General features: G+C 35.4%; 1 protein-coding gene across 1 annotated transcript in view; it reads left to right on the top strand.

Annotated features, from left to right (window-relative positions):
• sntg2 (syntrophin, gamma 2) overlaps window positions 1-21,532 on the top strand; it is a 115,347-nt gene that overhangs the window by 63,792 nt on the left and 30,023 nt on the right. Inside the window, exons 9-14 of the mRNA XM_056240520.1 lie at window positions 1,442-1,569; window positions 7,957-8,086; window positions 12,016-12,054; window positions 12,348-12,464; window positions 16,989-17,060; window positions 17,747-17,956. Of these exons, the coding sequence (XP_056096495.1) occupies window positions 1,442-1,569; window positions 7,957-8,086; window positions 12,016-12,054; window positions 12,348-12,464; window positions 16,989-17,060; window positions 17,747-17,956 (696 nt within the window). The remainder of the gene's footprint in view (window positions 1-1,441; window positions 1,570-7,956; window positions 8,087-12,015; window positions 12,055-12,347; window positions 12,465-16,988; window positions 17,061-17,746; window positions 17,957-21,532) is intronic.

Below are 21,532 nucleotides of genomic sequence, written 5' to 3'. Positions count from 1 at the left end.
AATTAAGATATTTTTGATTAAATCTGAGAGCTGGATCACTCCTCCATAGGCTTCTTAAGGGATTGAAACTGGCCGGCCCAAAAGTTATGAAAGACATCGTTAAAATAACGACTTTATTCAACTAATCATTTCCTTCTCTGTGGGCCGTGATATTTCACGTAGTGAAACTACGCAAAGCTTCTGGGTTGTACGTCACGCATCACACACATGACCAGCGTCAGCCAATAGTGAGCCTGCGTGTGACGTGCAACCTAGAAGCATTGCGCAATATCACTACGTGAAATATCACGGCCGTACAGAGAAGGAAATGATTAGTTGAATAAAGTCGTTATTTTTGTTTGTTTTTTGCGCACAAAAAGTATTCTCGTCGCTTGATAAACTTAAGGTTGAGCCACTGTAGTCACTCGGACTATTTTAACGATGTCTTTCATAACTTTTGGGCCGGCCAGTTTCGATCCCTTAAGAAGCCTATGGAGGAGTGATCCAGCTCTCAGATTTAATCAAAAATATCTTAATTTGTGTCCCGAAGATGAACGAAAGTCTTACGGGGTTGAACAACATGAGGGAGAGTAATACTGACAGAGTTTTCATTTTTGGGCGAACTAACCCTTCAACAGCAGAATGTGATGAAAAACTACATTTCCCATGATGGTGTACAGAAAATTCACCAATCAGAGTCGAAACAAGCAAAAAGTTTTATTTAGCTCCGCCCACTCCCATGAATCAATGTGATCAAATTTTTTAAATGAATAGTTTTATATTTCTCTATCGTTTTGTAATTTTATTATGCTGTTCGCAATGTATCATGGGATTGTAGTTATTTCCCTCACTAAAACCATTAGGTACACAGTCTTTTTGTCCGATTTTCAAACACTTTTTTTTGTGCCTCAAATCAAAGTTCGTAATGTTGTGATTCTCCTCGTTGCTGATTGCTTTGGTTCATGACTTATAACGCTTTAATAAAGAATTTATTGAAATCCCTATTGGAGAAATAAACAACAACAACAACAAAAACACTTCTGGAACCAACGCCGCTGAAAAAGTGGACGGGCAAAAGTCTACTATTATACCTTTTTTTCTTGTTTTAAGCATAAACACTTTAATTTGATACATTTTTAAGGCATTTTGATTCTTAAGAAAATATATCTTGCTTTAAGAATGTGAAAACGGCAAAAATACTGAGTAAGAAAATATTTTTTTGCAGTGTTTTCACGGCGTGTATGAAAATATCCTGCATTTCTGCGAGGCGACTGTAATCCTCATTCATTTGTAAAATACTGCAGGATACCGTTGAGCCAGAGTTATTATCTGTAGTCGGACTCTTTTGAATGGTTGTTATGAGGCCGCTGGCATCGTGATCAAAGTGCAGCGGATGATGGCACTAAAACGAGATGTTTCTGCTCTGCCCTCTCACTCTCTCACTCTCATTTATTCCATCTAGGCCCCGTCGTCGCCCTCCTCACCTTCGGCTAATGAACCAAAGTATGAGAAACGCTGGCTGGATGCCGTCTCCCTCCCTCTCTTCATGGCTCGAATCTCTCGACGCAAAACTGGAACCGATAAATTAAGGTAGGGTAATCCGCCGCGCCGCCGCACGAGCTGTACGGTGTGACACGCGCCCGCTCCACATGTTGGTTTTGCAAGCATTTTTCATTTAGGTGAGAGGATGTTAAATCCAATATCTATGCAGCGGCATGCCGTGTCGAGAAAGGTCAGCGATGCAGGACCAGCGAGAGGAGCGCAGGTCGAAGAGAAGAAGTGGCCCTGACTTTACTCAGCTCTGCTGCCATTGAAAGCGGATCACGTAGAGAAAAGACATCTATAAATAACCAGTTTAAAACTCTCAAAGGTTGTGATTGCAGCAGGTGGAAAGCAGAGAGATTCGTTTCTCATCCTTTAATTAGGCAGAATCTGAATGTGCATTTGCTTCGGGAGTTTTACTTCCGACAACTTTGATTTTAACCCTATAAAGCCTGCTGTAATGCTGTATCACGATTGATGCACAACATTCTCAGGCCTGAAAATGATCAACATGAACACAATCTGCCACATGCCTTCTGTCGCCTGATTCATGTCGACATATTATTAGCAGATAAAGAGTGGTGACTGATATTTAAATGCATTTTAACTCTCTTGTCTGTTCTCATTGATTTACATTACAAGCATCAGAATTTCATCTTTCTTTTTCGTCTTATAAATATCAGCATCTGCACCAAAATACATATTTTTGCTCAGTTTGAGTCTCCCTTCATATTCTTTCAAAGCCTGATGTATCAAATATGATGCTCAACAAAAAACAACAAAAACAAATATATTTGTATATATATTAGGGCTGTCAAATGATTAATCACGATTAATCACATCCAAAATAAAAGTTTTTTTTACATAATATATGTGGGTGCACTGTGTATAATTATTTTGTATATATATAAATACACACACATGCATGTATATTTAAGAAAAAAATATGATTTATATATAAAATATTTATATTTACACTACCGTTCAAAAGTTTGGGGTCGGTACGATTTTAAATACTTTTAAAGGAATTCTCTTCTGCTAACCATGGCTGCGCTTATTTGATTAAAAATACAACAAAAATCAGTTATAGTATTAAATATTATTCCAGTGTAAATCAGCTGTTTTCTGTGTGAATATATAGTAAAGTGTAATTTATTCCTGTGATCAAAGCTGAATTTTCAGCATCACCAGTGTCAGTGTCTTCAGTGTCAAATTATCCTTCACAAATCAGTATAATATGAGGATTTGATGCTCAAGAAACATTTATTATTATTATCAATGTTGAAACAGTTGTTGGTCTGTCAGTTGTACAGTTTTTTTTGTTGTTTTTTTGGATTCTTTGATGAATAGGAAGTTCAAAAGACTTTTGTAACATTATAAATGTCTTTACTGTCACTTTCGATCAAATTAATTATTCCTTGATAAATAAAAGTATTGATTTCTTTCCTCCAAAAAATAAAAATAAAATTCTCACTGACCCCAAACTTTTGAATGGTAGTGTATATATAATATAAATTATATATAAATCTATATACAGTATATACATGAAAATATTTCTTAAATATATACAAGCATGTGTGTATATTTATATATATAAAAGAATTATACATAGTGCACCCACATATATTATGTAAAAAAACCTTTTATTTTGGATGTCATTAATCACGATTAATCATTTGACAGCCCTAATATAATATATAAATATATAAATAACATAATAATTTTTATTCTGTCTAAAGTTTCAATAAACTGTTCCGTTTAAAAAAAAAGAGATTTTTCTGGCTTTCATTTCTTATGTCAGGCTCTCCAGGGTTATATATGTTTTGCTGTTATTGATTTGTTTTTCTGTACATCAACTTTACTATGAAGTAGAACTTTTCACAGAGTTTGACTCCTCGATTGATTTTAAAGGATTTTTGAGCAAGTTCATGCATTTTTAAACATTTGCAGCATCTACAGGTGCATTATGATATTTGATCTTTCATGAAGGAGGATCAGCTGAAGGATTTCCTGGACCATTTTTATTATTTTAATACTGTAAGTTTTGGCCACACTTTATGACTTTCACGTCAACTACAAACATTTCCTGATAATTTACTCTCCCCCACGTCATCCAAGATTTTCATGTCTTTCGTTCTTCAGGCGAAAAGAAATAAAGGTTTTTGAGGAAAACATTCCAGGATTTTTCTCCATATAGTGACTTCAATGGAGTCCAACAAGTCGAAGGTCCAGATGTGAGTTTCAGTGCAGCTTCAAAGTCTCGACACGATCCCAGCCGAGGAATAAGAGTCTGATCTAGACAAACCAGCGGACATTTTAAAACAAAATAAACATTTATATACTTTTTAACCACAAACGCTCGTCTTGCATTAGTTGTGATGCGCCACACATTACGTAATCACGTTGAAAGGTCACGCGTGACGTAGGCGGAAGAACCGACCCAGTGTTTACACTGATAGAATCAGTTCTTAATGCGCATGTGAACGCCGTCAGCGTTAATCACAGGTTCGCGTTTAAAGTCTGTTTAGAGAGAACGGTGTCGTCTTAGCGGCCCCTAATTTAATAACAAATGATCATTTCGACGGAAGTGAATCAATCAAAACAAACTTTAGCTAGAAAATAACATTATTCAAGAACTGCTATAAAACCAAACCAATCTCTGTTACCTTAAATGATATGTTTATCTCTGTAAAGCTGCTTTGGAACAATCTGTTAAAAGCGCTATATGAGGATGACTTGACTTGACTTTACAAAGCACTAAGACTAAGTCAAACGGCATTTACAACAACAACAAAAAAGGTAACGTTATAACCATGTCGGACGATTTTGAAGTTGGAGGAGAAAGGTTTTTCGCCTTACCCTACGTTTTTGAACCGGAACATGCGTGACCTTTCAATGTAATTGTGTGAAGTCCTGGACGTGCAAGACGAGCATTTGTGGTTAAAAAGTATATAAATGTTTGTTTGTTTTTTTTATAGGAAATGTCCGCTGGTTTGTCTAGATACCGTAAAACTTCAAATAATAGCCGAGTCCCAAATAGACTCCTAGCTGTCTATTTTACACGCCTGGTGTGGCTGCAGGTTTGGGTAAATAAAGGTCAGTCTCAAATAGAGGCCGGGTCTGTTTTTTAGTTTCGGGTTGTATTTAATCCTCTAAAACCGTCAGATCGCCCGCTTTTTGGCGGCCGCCAAAGCACATTTTTGTCCCTCCAAAGCCTTTTTTGATCGATGAGTGATGTAGAATAGAATGACTTCTGCGCATGACAGGGCGCGTTACAAGCAGAGAGAGAGAGAGAGAGAGCTAGCGCCCCAGCCGCGCGCGCGCACTCTCACGTCTTCAAACAACACGAGCGCTCCCTCGTGCATATTAATCAAAATCAATTGACGCGATAGTAAAAGGTCGGAAGACCGCAGTTTCACGTGGAGCATTTGGAGATTTTTTAGAGATTAGAGACAGGCCTATACACTCAATGAACAACATCTCAACACTAAATTATAAAGGCCTGTCTCATATAAACGCCTGTCTCAAATACAAGCCGGTGCAGTTCGACGATTTGGGAAAATAAAAGCCCGGGCTACAATTTGAAGTTTTACGGTAGGCCTACTCTTATCCCTCGGCTGGGATCGTGTCGAGACTTTGAAGCTGCACTGAAACTCACATTTGGACCTTCAACCCTTTGAAGTCACTATGGAGAACCCAGATAGCACAAGTCTATTTGATGTGATGTTTACATCTGGAAGACGTATTTTTAAGAGTGATTGCTCATCTGCAATACGTCTATAGGACATTTCCTGTCAGATATCAAATAGATGTTTAGAAGATGTCAGTTTAACATGCAATCTAAATCATTACATCTTAAAGACATCTTCTAAACGTCTATTTGACATCTGACAGGAAACGTCCTATAGACGTATTGCAGATGAGCAAACACTCTTAAAAATACGTCTTCCAGATGTAAACATCACATCAAATAGACTTGTGCAATCTGGGAATGTTTTCCTCAAAAACCTTAATTTCTTTTCGAATGAAGAAAGAAAGACATGAACATCTTGGATGACGTGGGGGTGAGTAAACTACCAGGAAATTGTAATTCTGAAGTGAACTACTCCTTAAAGCAGACTGTCTACTAATACTCTAATGAATTGAGTTTCACAGTTAGTAGGCTAGGATGTCTAAAGTGGAGCATCAAAATAAAGCGTTACCCGAGTTTCACCTGGGATTTCACATCTCAGTACAATTCCCACAGTGCGTCCTTCTTTCTGAATGTAAGAAAGATGCTTTCAGATTTCACAACACTTTTTTGCGACCGTCTCCTGTGAGACGATGAACGCCCAAAGCGTCTGTGCAACATCTCGTCCCTTTCCTCTTGCCGTCCGTCTGCTATTCTTCTCGTCTTCGCTATAACCGTCTCTCCACGTATGCCGATGAAAACGTCACTCTGCAGACTAATAGATTTTTTATTGTGTTCTGTCACTCACACGGGCGGCTTCTTGGTGTCAAGCACTCGCTACAGTCGGCTGGCAGTTCAAGCAGAACATCACACTCTCCAGGCAATTTGTGTCTGAAAAAGGCCAAGCGCTGAATGGCTGCATCACACACATGGTTGGCATTAATTGAAATCATACCATTTATTGAATTGCTTTATTGGAAAAGTTCGAAGCTGCTAAAGATGCATTCAGTGTTTCGAGAGCAATGCTTCTGAGCTTGACAGCACGATTTAATGCATTAGAAATGTTTTGTGTGCCCTTTGCATTCGTCCTTCATAAGCAATGCATTAAATCTACATGCTAAAGGCCACAATGGAAATGATTGCTGAAAAATGTGTTTTAACCCGACAGTCACTTTCTGTTAAGCTGACAGCTATCATTGAAAAGTCAAAGTGTAATTCATCTGCGGCTCGCTCCGAACACACTCTGATATTAAATGTCAAAGCCGTCCCATTATATAAATTGATGGAGGAGTGAGCGTGACAAACGTCTTTCAACAAATGCATTTCATCCCTCGGAATTTATATTGATAGTTTTTCACATTTAAAACAAACGGAAATAACCAGGTCACATAATCTGAACTGACGAACCGAGACTTTAGATAGTATACAAAGACTCGTACTATGAATGTTAGAAAGTGCAATGTGCAATATGTGGAATAAGCCCCGCCTTCTAAATAAAAGAGCCAATCACTGATTGGTAAAGTCATTGCATCACTGCAGCAAATAAAGTTTGATTTATTATCTAGTATTGATATTGCTGTGGGATTTGTAGACAGTGTGGTCTCACGGCATGAATATTTAGTGTATTTAGTTATTATTTTTAATGATTAGAGCTCACGTGGAATAGTGAATCATCTGTGACTGAAATGCATGATTCAATCCTCTACAAATTCTGATAATACTTGTCGATGTAGTGTCTGTACTTGCAATGTGCATCTCTGATGTCTTATTCATTTCTTCATCAATATTAGAATAAACCTGGAAGATTTGTTTGATTCTTGCATCATGAACCACAGAGTTTATTTGACACAGTGAGACACTGCAGTGACAATGGCTGTTCAGCACAGAGTCCTCGTGCACTGATGATATTGTACTCTTTCTTTTATTGCACGGCTGCAAGCTGGTGTTTGAGAAGTTTGTGAAATGATATACAATAAATGGTTCAACCAGAAGTATGCTTTTCACGTTACCTACCTGTGGCAGAATCGATGATGAACTATTATTATTATTAGTAGTAGTAGTAGTAGTACTACTACTTCTATTTTTAATTTATTATTATTATTATTTTAATTTTTTATTCATTTATTATTTGTATTTGATTTATTATTTACTTAATCATTTTATATATTTGTTATATTAATTAGCAATTTAATAATAATTTATTATTGTTATTATTTGTTGTTGTTGTTATTATCATTAGTAAATGTTTATTTCTTTCTTATTTGTATTTATTGTATTATATATTATGTATTTATTATTTACTTTATTAGTTTTATTATATATATTCGTTATATAAATTATGTTATTAATTTAGTAATAATTTATTATCATTAGTTGTAGTACTTAATTTTTATTATTTTATTTTTCATGTATTATCACTGTTATTATATTATTATTTTTAGTAGTTGTAGTAGCAATTATTATTCACTATTTATTTATTTTTTATTTACTTCATAGTTTTATTATTTTATATATTCATTATATTATATTAATTCATTTAATAATAATGTATTATTAAGAATAATAATAATAATCACATTAATAAATACACTAATAATAAACAATAATAATGGTCAAATCCATTTCATGCATATACTGATAAATCTGCATGCTGTAAAAAAAAAACCTGTTTGATTTCTGTCATAATACGGTATGCCAGTGTTGTACTTTTATCAGCAAATTTAAAATATATCATATTCTTTTTTATCCTCCTCCTTTTCTTCCAGATCGAACAGTTTTGAAGTCATTGCCTTAGATGGAGTTTGCACGCACGTTCTTCAATTTTGCACGGCGGGAGAAAGCACAGACTGGCTTCAAGCAATATCAACCAATATCAACGATCTGACGCAGGAGAGCGTAAGTAACACACATTATCTGCTGTTCTGAGCGATCTCTGAGCACCAGAGCTGTAGAAACCACGACTGTATGGACGGAGTGAGAAGTCTATTAAGCCTAATGCTCATTCTTCATGCATTGGCATTCTGCTGCAAAAGCACTGGACTGGATGCCAGAAAGTGACGCAGAAGACCTTTATGACAGTTCTCGGGTTGTTGAAATATGAATATGTAACTGGAACTGCTGTGTTCAGACCTTCTGCATCTTATGCAAAACATTTGCAAGAGAATCCAAAAGCATTGAGATATATTGTTTTCCTCCCATCTCATATTGTTTCCATCACCATGTCCCTTTAGGGCTCCGTAGCAACTTAAGATGATATACAGTCCACCATATCTATACATATATTACTCTTTATTGGTGAATCTTACACAATCATGCCTGGGTTGTGTTTCACCTCAAGATCATTAAAAATATGATTTTGAAATAAGTATCTGATGTAGTCAAGCTTTTCTGTACACTGCAGATTCGCTTTATGAACCTTGTCAAAGAGCAAAAAAATGTGTTTTAGTATTTTTTGTTATATTTATTTCTCTGTTTTTTGCTTTATTTTGGAGTCATCTCAAGTCAAACTGAGTGAAAACAATCCTGTCTTGAAGCTTTTATTTTTTATTAGTAAATATCAATGTATGCTTAAAATTATACACTTCACAGATGTACTCTACAATAAAAAAAACACAATTACTATTATTAATAGTATGTTTATTATTAACATGATTTTATTTATTTAGCATTACAGTATGCTACTGAGAATTAGGAACGGATTCAATTTGCTTCATTGCCTTTAAAATAATAAAACAATACATAAAGTATTTAATGTTTTTTTTAAAAAGGCATCATTTTCTTTATGCATACTATTCATTTATTTAATTATTTATTCACTTTAATTTTGTTATTGTTTGGACAATTAAGCCATTATTTAAGCTAATGCACATAATACATTATATAACTAAATATATATATTTTTTATTTATATAAAATAAATCATATAAAATTGATGAAAATGATTTATAATATAATGTAACATAATCTAATAGAATTTTTTCAGCTGTTAATGACATTTAATTCAATATGAACTGATAATATAATAAATGTTGTATTAGTATTATTAAACTGATATATAATATTCAGTATTATATTATATTATATTATATTATATTATATTATATTATATTATAATAAATATTTAGTTAGTTATTTAGCTGGATATTTGTAGATACTTTTTGTGAGATTTCAAGACGCTCCAAAAACTTTTACTAATAGTGCAAAAAAAAGCACCATAAAGGTCTAATGAGTCTATCCAGATTCATGCTTTCTTGGACGAAATTCATAAGTCATAATGCTGCTCTCAGAACCAACATCTTGCCAAGAATCTAGCCTAACGATCTCATTTCCTGTGCGTTGTGTTAATGAGTGTGCTGATGATCCAGTGGCTTCTTCTAGAAGACTGTCACACACACACACACACACACACACACACACACACAGCTGCCTGTCTTACGTCACCTAATGATGGAGACAGAGACTGATTGCTAAACGTTCAATTAACAGCTGATTGTGTGTGTGAGAGGGAAGCGGAACTGTTATTGTGGTGACCTATAACCTATAAATAGAGCGTGTGACACATGCTTGAGCAGCGAGGATGATGGGAGACGAGCGTTGTTTGACACATTCTGACCCGCGAGCGCATTATTGGCTGATAAGTCGACTTCAGCTGTGATTCGCTGCTAGCCAATATACCGTCAATCACTGCTGACGAGAGGGACTTATTTACTGAGATCGCAGCCTCGAATGCAGACCGCTGCTCGTGCACTTCATGTTTCAACTTAAAATACACTCTTACCCAATTCTATAATGCACTATGTAGGTGTTATATATGTATTAAATATGTTTTAATGCATTATAGCCTGTGCTTGCCTATTCATGGTTTACCATTAACAAGTGTAAAGCATGTTCATAAGATTTAGTCATAAGAACATGCATTATAATGATTTATTACTGCATTATGTATACTTTTGTACTGAATATATAAGTGTAACCACTAGGTTATATCAGTCTGTATATATCAATTATATATAATACTAATTTATAAAACGGTTAGTTCCAATCCTTGATTCTGATTGGTCAATAGCTGTGCTTTATTCACGATAAAACACGGCTATGACCGCTTCACCCAACGGTTCTATGTATCACTACACAACACCCCTAGCAACCACTCTTAGCAACTTAAACAGATGTTTCATCTCATTGATATTGTTCATTTAAAGCTAGAGCAGAGCATTGTGAGAGATCGAGTAAGCGAGTGTACCTGCATTTACAGTAGACGTAGCATTTTCCTTCAGGTCAGTCCTATATTCATAATAAAAAAATGCGTTTGAATGTCCGCTGCATATTTTGTCCTTTTAACAGTCATGGGGTTTTCCGTGCATAACGTTAGTCATCTGTCAGTTGCGTCTGTCTTCTCCGTGATCACAAGTTCGAGTCCTTTCAAAAGCCTTCTCTACAGACTCACTCACTCACTCACTCATAAAGACAGTCTTTGCCGCCATCTATTGGCGAAATAATATATGTAACTTGTTGCTGTTCACGTTCCGGGACTATTTTTTCCAGCGGAAGGCAGGCTTTTAGTGATTTTACTTCATGAAAGTTGCATAGATACATATTTTTCGGCTTTAATATTTTTATTGTGTGGCAACCGTTTTATAAAAGCAATAAGGTACTCGAGGCAAGTGCTGTATCGTGAATAAGTAACGGCTGAAGGGGTTGCAGGCACTCCGCTTCGCGTCGTGCCTAACAACGCCCTCCAGCCGTTACTTATTCACGATACAGCACAGCCTCTCGTACCTTATTGCTTACATATATAATTTAAATTGTATATATATATATATATATATATATATATATATATATAAAATTTCAAAGTTAATTATTAAATGATCAGTAGCCAGTAATTTCATTATAGTTGTAATAAGTGATAAATATTAAATAATGAAAAATATAATCCATGATAATATTGAACTGAATATCATATAATATCAGTTAAAAAATAATATTAAAAAACTTAGGAACCACTACAGCTCACCTACCGTACTATTATATTATATTATATTATATTATATTATTTTATATTATAGTTGAGCTGAGTAATATTGCTGTGTCAGGCTATTCACATATGATATATAAACATAGAATAATAGTATTAGTAGTATTTATGTATATTTTTATCATTTTAAAGTAATTCACTAAAGAGTACTTTTGTACTGAATATATAAGTGTAACCACTAGGTTATATCAGTCTGTATTTATAAATTATATATATATATATATATATAATTTAAATTGTATGTATGTGTGTGTATATATATATATATATATATATATATATATATATATATATATATATATATATATATATATATATGTGTATATAATTTCAAAGTTAATTATTAAATGATCAATAGCCAGTAATTTCATTATAGTTGTAGTTAGTGATACATATTAAATAATGAAAAATATAATCCATGATAATATTGAACTGAATATCATATAATATCAGTTAAAAAATTATATAAAAAAACTTAGGAACCACTACAGCTCCCCTACTATATTATATTATATTATATTATATTATATTATATTATATTATATTATATTATATTATAGTTGAGCTAAGTAATATTGCTGTGTCAGGCTATTCACATATGATATATAAACATAGAATAATAATATTAGTAGTATTTATGTATATTTTTATAATTTTAAAGTAATTCACAAAAAAAAATAAAAAGCTGGAAATTTCATCATAGTTGTAATTGGTGATAAATATTAAATAATAATATACAGAGTGAAAAATACGGTCATTGATTCTGAAATGTTTTCATGTGTTTCAGATGAAGGCGGCGAATGCGTTCACTTCTCCTGATGATCAGGTAGCTCATTTCTACAATGACATATTCCTCTAAATCCTAGGATAGAAAGTAATTATCCTTATTGTACCAGTTCTTTTACAGCCTCAGAATATGTCATAATCATGACAATAACACATCTCACTGCGATCGTGTAATGACCTCTGGCTCTTTGTTGCATTTCGATTAGTAATTCATAAGCAGCAGAGAGTAATTCAGTCATATTTACTCAGGAGAAATCCAATACTGGCAGAGTGTGCTGAACACACACAGACGCTGGGATCCGTGTGTTGAGTGGGATTGCTTTTCTCCTGCAGATTGTCCACATGGGTTGGGTGTGTGAGCAGGTCCAGGCCGGCGACTCCGAGTCCACACACAGCTGCAGGGTTCTGGCGCTGAGGGGATCTTCTCTCCTCATCTTCAGGAGTCCTCCTGTAAGTCCTGCATGTGTTTCAAACGCTGTCAGTATTCAGTCCTGCAGAGACACTCGGTGGACGCGAGACGGTCAGGGGTTTCTGGACACTCGCACCATTGTTTGGACAAACAGTTCTACCACAAAACCAAGCCATTATTCAAGCTACTGTAAGGTTGGTGTGTCAGGCTATTATTAAACTAATAATATAGTATTATAACACACAAATACATACATTTAACGTATATATACTGTATATATATATATAATGACTCACCCTCATGTCGCTCCAAGCCCGTCAGACCTCCGTTCATCTTCAGAACACAGTTTAAGATATTTTAGATTTAGTCCGAGAGCTTTCTGTCCCTCCATTGTAAATGTGTGTACGGTATACTGTCCTTGTCCAGAGAGGAAATAAAGACATCATCAAAGTAGTCCATGTGACATCAGTGGGTTAGTTAGAGTGTGTTGAAGCATCGAAAATACATTTTGGTCCAAAAATAACAAAAACTAGGACTTTATTCAGCATTGTATTGTCTTCCGGTTCTGTTGTGGATCCGCGTTCAGTGCCGCTGCTGACGTGTGTGTGTGTGTGTGTGTGTATTCTGGTTCTGTTGTGGATCCGCGTTCAGTGCCGCTGCTGACGTAAGACGCTGCTGACGTGTGTCTGGTGTGTGTGTGTATTCTGGTTCTGTTGTGGATCCGCGTTCAGTGTGTGTGTGTGTGTGTGTGTGTGTATTGGGGTTCTGTTGTGGATCCGCGTTCAGTGCCGCTGCTGACGTAAGACGCTGCTGACGTGTGTGTGTGTGTGTGTGTGTGTGTTCCGGTTCTGTTGTGGATCCACGTTCAGTGCCGCCGCTGACGTAAGACGCTGCTGACGTGTGTGTGTGTGTGTGTGTGTGTGTGTGTGTGTGTGTGTTCCGGTTCTGTTGTGGATCCGAGTTCAGTGCCGCCGCTGAGGTAAGACGCTGCTGACGTGTGTGTGTGTGTGTGTGTGTGTGTGTGTGTGTGTGTGTTCCGGTTCTGTTGTGGATCCGAGTTCAGTGCCGCCGCTGAGGTAAGACGCTGCTGACGTGTGTGTGTGTGTGTGTGTGTGTGTGTGTGTGTGTGTGTGTGTGTGTGTGTGTGTGTGTGTGTGTGTGTGTATTCTGGTTCTGTTGTGGATCCGCGTTCAGTGCCGCCGCTGAGGTAAGACGCTGCTGACGTGTGTCTATATTTGCACTAAGTAGGTGTTATATATGTATTATATGTTTTAATGCATTATAGCCTGTGCTTGCTTTAAAAAGTATACCGTACACACATTTACAATGGAGGGACAGAAAGCTCTCGGACTAAATCTAAAATATCTTAAACTGTGTTCTGAAGATGAACGGAGGTCTGACTGGCTTGGGACGACATGAGGGAGAGTCATTAATGACATCATTTTAATTTTTTGGGTGAAATAACCCTTTAATAATAATATGTAATAATAAATGTTGGATCCATAACTAACATGGCAGCAATATTACTGTAGCTCAACTACTATATATTATATTATATTATATTATATTATATTATATTATATTATATTATATTATATTATATCATATCATATCATATCATATTATATTATATTATATTATCATAGGTACCTGAAATATGAATGGAAAACTCACTGGCCAAACTCTATAAATGTGTTTTTTTTTATCCTTCTGGAAAAGTCATGGAAAATCATCTTACATAATACATAACATGTGAAACACTAGTGAACTAGAAACTACATACTGCAAAAACAGTCCATGTAGAATAGCAGGATCATATTCAGTGTCTTATCTTCCACAATATGACAACATTACCTGTCCTTTGGTGGTCTCAGACTCGGGACATACATTATAATTATATATAATCAATCTATTACTTGCTAATGGACTGTGGCGAGGAAAAGCCATTACCGCGGTGGCCTCGCACACATACGTTATTTGTGACAAATGTTTCATCTTTGCCATTAAGCCTGAAGACACCGGTTTCATCAGTTATGAAATACAACCCTGTACTTTGTGTTGGCACTGTTTTACTGTCTGCTCTTCCTAATGCAATGTGATGTTTAGCTTCAACGTCCTCTACGTGACTCTGTCATTGGTGCATTAACGTTATTGTAAGTGGTTTTGATAAATTTTGTGACCAAAATAACACATTGCTGATATTTCTTTGGTATTTCATAAAATGTGCATTACTGAATTAAAGGATTAGTTCACTTTTAAAAAAACTTTTGCTGATAATTTACTCACCCCCATGTCATCCAAGTTGTCCATGTCTTTCTTTCTTCAGTCGAAAAGAAATTAAGGTTTTTGATGAAAACATTCCAGGATTTTTCTCCATATCCTCCTGAGACCCAGAAAAAAAAAGTTTTTTGAATTTATTTTTTTTCCATGTCATCACACTGTTTAGAGCACAATAAACAAATGGTAAAAAAACACATATATAAAATAATATTTTATTCATACGTTATGCTATGTCCTCTGTAGTGGACGCCAGGACTAAGTTGTTTAAAAAATAAAATGACATGAAATTATATGTATAGGCAAAAACAATGGGATTTTTTTTCAATCACCAATAAATTTTGGGGTTTCAGGATTTTTTCAACCAAAATTTGTATAAAGATTATTCTCAACTATGTTATGAAAGAAATAATGGAATGAATTGATACACCATTTTACTTTTTGCAATATGTGGGTAAAATGGCCATAAATTAATATTCCCATTCAATGCAATGTATCTATACACTGTATCTAATTTGCACATTAATGTGTTCTTGGAGCAACATTTAATGAAAAAAGAAGTGTAACAATTGGAGTAATTATTGGCAACATTTTAATAATATCATCTAATATTTCATAGGAATATTGATGTATAATTTATCTCCATATTCACTTGTTGTGTCTCCCAGAATGCCTGATAAACATGGTTTTAGTCCTGATGTCCTCTACAGTGGACACGTTTGAAATCAATGCCCTGTTCTGTAACAGAAAGTATTTTTTTTATTTGAAACCCCTTAACATTTTCCTGAGATGTTGTTTTATGAAATACAATTAGAAAAAGTAGTCCAATTTAAATATAATTACAATATATTATCATATTTCCATAAGAATGCTACATTTGATCACTAAATTAATGTCAGACATTTTTAAAGACCAAGGAGAAGTTGTTTTCATGGTGAAACCTCCAAACATTTGGTATCTCTGAAAAGTCCTGAATGTGCTCTTTACAGGACACCCAGGTTGTGTCATGTGACATGTATGATGTCAGAGAAATTCACTAAAATATAATGTCCACTACAGTGGACAAAAGTCTATTCTTGGGTCCCAGGAGGATATAATGCACTTTGCTGGGCACCAAACGGTCCAAGGTCCAAAAGACAGTTTCAGTGCAACCTGCAAACTGTTCAAAGGGCTTTAAACGATTCCAGACGATGAATAAGGGTCTTATCAAGCGAAACGATCGCTCATTTAAAAAAAAAATAACAAAGTTTAAGTTTTATAAGCTCACATGCTCGCCTTTCTCTGTTCTGTGTGACTCTCCTGTTCGAACTCGTTCATCAAAATGAACAAATCTTTTTTCGAGTCATTTGATTCATTTAACGACCGAAATGAACGAATTGACTCGGAAAAAGATTTGTTCATTTTGATGAACGAGTTCGAACAGGAGAGTCACACAGAACAGAGAAAGGCGAGCATGTGAGCTTATAAAACTTAAACGTTGTTATTTTTTTTTTTTTAAATGAGCGATCGTTTCGCTTGATAAGACCATTATTCATCGTCTGGAATCGTTTAAAGCCCTTTGAACAGTTTGCAGGTTGCACTGAAACTGTCTTTTGGACCTTGAACCGTTTGGTGCCCAGCAAAGTGCATTATATGGAGAAAAATCCTGGAATGTTTTCATCGACTGAAGAAAGAAAGACATGGACATCTTGGATGACATGGGGGTGAGTAAATTATCAGCAAAAGTTTTTTTTAAAAGTGAACTAATCCTTTAATAAAGGGGAGAATTGCAAGAAAACATAGCATTTAACATGCCTTAAAGCCAAGAGAGGCATTCAGCAAATTCATTAGCATCTCATTATGTTTCAGATTTACGTGTGTGTGGTGCACCGAGAGAACAGACTGTTAAATAAGCGTTATGTCTCACTAGGTCATGAAGAGGTAATTACTTCAAACTTTTTAATGCACATGAATTTTAATGGAAATGCCAGCGTTGAAATTAATTCTGAAGGCGAAAAACAAGACAAGTAACTGCTAAGATGACCAGTGAACCTAGCGAATTGGTGAATCGGTATCTCATGTGTAAATGAACGACAGCAGCAGAGTCTTTTTGTGGAGGAGTGTGTGACTTTGGCTGTTAGTTAACAGTATTGAACTGAAAGAGTGTAAGTTCAAACCCACAAGGCTTGATCCAGAGACCTCCTCATTGTGCTTTAACCCCAGGTCGCTGAAGGAAAGCACTAATCGCCTGCTAACTGTGGATGTGTTGTTATGTAACAGCGTGATGTGTTTCTGTGTGTCTCTATCAGGTCCTGGTGTCGGACTGGGCTCAAGCAGAGGCTAGTTTTCACCTCTGTGAGGTTCTCTTTAAGGTCCATAAGGTACAAACACACATTTATCAATAGAGGCCAGTTGCTCTGAATGTCTTTTGTTTGTCAGTTAAAGTGAACATACTTTCAAAATGTGCTTTCCTAAATCATATTCCTGTCTAACCGTAGACACGAAATGAAGAAACAAACACTTACGTTTAGCAAATTAACAGTTACGTTTAGCAAATTAGCATTAAATTGATCAAAAGTGACTGTAAGACATTTATAATGTAACAAAAGATTCTATTTCAAATTAATGCTGTTCTTTTGAACTTTCTATTCATCGAAAAAAATCCTGAAAATATTTGCGAACTGTTTTCCACATTGATTATAATCTTAAATGTTTCTTGAGCAGCAAATCATCATATTAGAGTGATTTCTGAAGGATCATGTGACTCTGAAGACTGGAGTAATGATGCTGAAAATTCAGCTTTGATCACAGGAATAAATTACACTTTACTGTATATTCACATAGAGAACAGCTGCTTTGTTTTTACTGTATTTTTGATCAAATAAATGCAGCCTTTGTGAGCTTAAGAGTGTTCACACCAATTCAAAACTTTGAATAGAAGTGGATATATTAGTATTTTTCATTTAACCAAGTTTTTGTGTGTGTGTGCAAAAAAAACCCCTGATTTATCTGCTTCACATGTGACTTTACTTCAGATCTGTGTTTTTTAATTTATTTTGCGGTCTAGCTATGGATAGCCGAAGACTGCTGGATACAGACCAAGTTTTATATGGGGCTCCAGCAGGACGGGGAGCTGCGGGACAGTGAACCCTTCTGCTTCAGTGTGCTCGTGGGACACGGCCAGAGCTTCTGCTACAGCGTCGAGCTGGGCTCAGACCTGGTGCTGTGGGAGAAAGCCTTTCAGAGAGCCGTGTTCATGGAGGTGCAGAGAGTACGGGTGAGTCCTGACACAACTGCACCAAAACACACGTTTTTAAGGAGTGGCTCCTTTAAAGTTTGTATGGTAACACTTCCTTTTACAGTCCTGATACCCATGTACTTATGTACTTATTATAGTAATTACAATTACTGGGTAATAACTAGTTACTAACCCTGAACCCTAACCCATGTACTTACCTTATATTATCAGTACTTTCTAGGTAAGTACACTGTAAGTGCACGTAAGTACTGTACTGTAAAAGGAAGCGTTACCGGTTGTATCAGCGATTTCAGGCCCCAAAAAGGCCAGCGTCTATCAACGAACCCCAACAGGTCATGGTGAATGATCTATCCAGACTGGACTATTGTAACGCTCTCCTGGTCTTCCAGCTCGCTCTGTCAAACCTAATCTATTGTTCTCATTTGTAAGTCGCTTGGATAAAAGCGTCTGCTAAATGAATACATGTAAATGTAAACCAGTAGGTGGCTCGTGGCTGCCATTTCCACTCCCAAAAATAATTGTTTTGCTTTTGAATTATTATTTCGACATTATGAATAAGAATGCTGCTCTTAAAATGTTAATCTGGAGCCTTGCAAACTTAAAATAAAACTTCACATTGTAATTTCTGTAATTTAAGTCTATTTATAACCAAGGCATTTGCCAGTAATAAAGTAAAAATGGGGGAAATGTGAATAACTGCGCTGCAGAATGATTTAAGTGTGTGCCCCTAAATCTTCAGCTTGTGCGCCTAAAAATCACCTCATGCGCCTTTTTTAAAAATCAATGAAATTTCTCAGGAATTTCTTTCTTTCTGCTGTATCAAAAACGCACCGAACCGTGACACCACTATATCGAATCGAACCGAACCGTGAAATTTGGTGAACCGTTATATATAAAAACCCCCTTAAATGGCATTTTATATATATATATATATATATATGTGTGTGTGTGTGTGTGTGTGTGTGTAGCCTTTTAGATAGTTTGGTAATGTTCTCAGCTCAACAATAAGGATTTCTGATTTGTAGTTGCCAAAACTCATTTTTTACTGTCAAAAATCCACTGCCATTCAACGTTTTATTTTGCAAGAAATGCATAAAATGCCAATTTAAAGTGTTTTGTTGCTTTATTCTTATTATTGTAATACAGTAATAAAAATCATCCTGTTCAGGCACAGTATCAAACAGCAGTATTTGTACTATATTGAATTTGAAAGAATTATTGTCTCAATAGGATGATTTTCATCAATGCATTACAGTAATACGAACGAAGCAATGCTGTAAAGTTTTTTTGCATTACGGTAACATGAATGCAATTTTAAATTTAAAATATATATCCTGTTAATCAGTATTATGGCGTTAAAATGCCTCTTCACGAGATTAAACACAAAGAAAGCGGTATATGACAAGTGAAGCGTTGATTTCTGCATCTGTCAGCAATGCATGCGAGATCAGGAGCACGTGTGTGTGTGTGTGTGTGTCGGATTTGTGCGTTTCAAATGTTATTACTGCTTTAATTAAATTCCTCTGAAGACTCTTTTCTGTGAGACCTCTCCTCATTGAGCCGTTAAATTACCTTCACTATACATAAGTCTAGCGCATCTCTGGTGTCGCCATGAACTCCTGCAGGGCAGCTATTATGAAGTATATGCTAACATAAGTTCATGGGATGAAGGGGATTTAAGACTCAGCCGCTCCGGAGACTTGCCTTACTCACATTTTAAGTCATCTTAAATACCACCCGGGGTCAAACTCAGAGCGTCACTTTACGGCTCTGTTTCTGCGGTATCCGAACGAAGCTCTAGCACGCAAGTGTGAATTACTACGGGTGTTTATTTATGGCTCATGAGCATTATGCCGGTTTATTTCTCTGCCAGCGGCGTGTTGGTCTCTCTGCAGTGTTTAATCAGCGCTGATTCACTCAAACTTTGGCTTAGTGGAGCAGATTAGTGGCTCTCTGGATAAACTGCATATCATATTCCATGCCAGACATCAAAATCCTCATCTAACACTACGCTAACGTTTCATTTGAGGCTAATTGAGGGAGTAAAAGCCACAAAAAGGCCTAATAGCAAACGCTCAAATGGCCCATGCTGCCAAGTTCTGACAGACAAATTTACTACATGTGTCCGTTTGATCTTAACTCCGAGGGCGATTATTATTGCGAATGGCGTTTTCGTGTCCTTGAAAAGCCCAACATGAGTCTGTGATGTATTTCTTTGTGAGCATCATCGAGTGAGTAGACCGACGTGATGCTCACTTTCAAATGAAATTCGCCCCAAGATTACCGCTCTCGATGGGGATTGTGATGAGTTTGACCTTTGGCTGCACAATACTGGGAAAAACTGACATTGCAATATTGTAGAAAAACAAAATATCACAGTGTATTGAATTGAATTCTAGAATGATGGGGTGATTTTGTTGGGGATTGCATCTGCATAGAAATTAAAATTAGTTGAAGACTTTTATTTGAGTGTGAACCGTCCTTTTAGGGCTGAACAATTTGTGAAAAACTTGAAAAATGTTTATGATTCCCAAAATTTGGATGTTCACACACCATTAAGTGAACAGAGTTAAAAAAAAAATATATATATATACGTTTTTTATTTTTTTTGTTAATTTTTTTTTTTTTTTTACAAATTCAATATGGCTATAAAATAAAAACAACTGTTTATTGTCATTAACAAATTATCAAAATAAATATTTTGTAATATATATTGCAAATATATTGTAATAATACTATTGTAAAATAAAAAAATAGGATTTTATAAACATCATTATCTTTTATAATACTGCTGAATATTACAATAATAATATATATGTCTTCATTTCTGTAACGTTTTCTAAACATTAAACCACCGAGCCAGTGACATTTTAGTATCACTGAGATGCTATTATAGTTTTTAATAATATTTTGAATTTCAGTTATTTTTTTATTTTATTTTAACAGATATGTTTTTGTCATTTATAGTATTTTTTTTACACTGTATATGACCAGGTAGTTTTTTATTAATGTTTATTTCAGTTTTAGTTTTCAAGTTGAAATAAAATAAAATGAGAAATGTTTTTACAGTTCTTTGCAACAAATTAAATTTTTTTATTGCTTTAGTTTTAGTTAACTATAATGATCTTGCTTAGAGCTTTTATTTTGGCGGTTTGCTGGTTGATTGATTCTTTTAAATTGTAAGCGAGTGTGTGCTAACAGAAAGTTGGCGTTCTTCAATCTAGTAATTTAACATGATAGCAAATGGTTATCATGCACTTTCACACATTTAAGTTCTTATATTTATCTAAAATGATTTGTCTGTGGAAATGACAGCCTGTCTCTTGCGCACACAAGCCACATTTCTGTCTTGCATATCTATTGATATCAACTCTGATGTGGCAAAATGTCATGACTTTAATCATTGACATTTACAGGTATGCATTTGGCAGATGCTTTTAGCATTGCATTTAACAGTATGAACACTTTTGGTTCATGCATTCCCTGAGAATCGAACCCATGACCTTGACGTTGAATAGACCATGGTTGACCGTTTAAACCTCAAGAAATAATCTGCACTGGAAATATATTGTGTATGTCTTCTGTAGGTGCATA

The sequence above is a fragment of the Rhinichthys klamathensis genome, unplaced genomic scaffold, assembly GCF_029890125.1.
Source record: "Rhinichthys klamathensis goyatoka isolate OS25496 unplaced genomic scaffold, OSU_Roscu_1.1 h1tg000603l_1, whole genome shotgun sequence".
NCBI lineage: Eukaryota > Metazoa > Chordata > Actinopteri > Cypriniformes > Leuciscidae > Rhinichthys > Rhinichthys klamathensis.
This window is presented reverse-complemented; position numbering and strand designations above follow the sequence as displayed.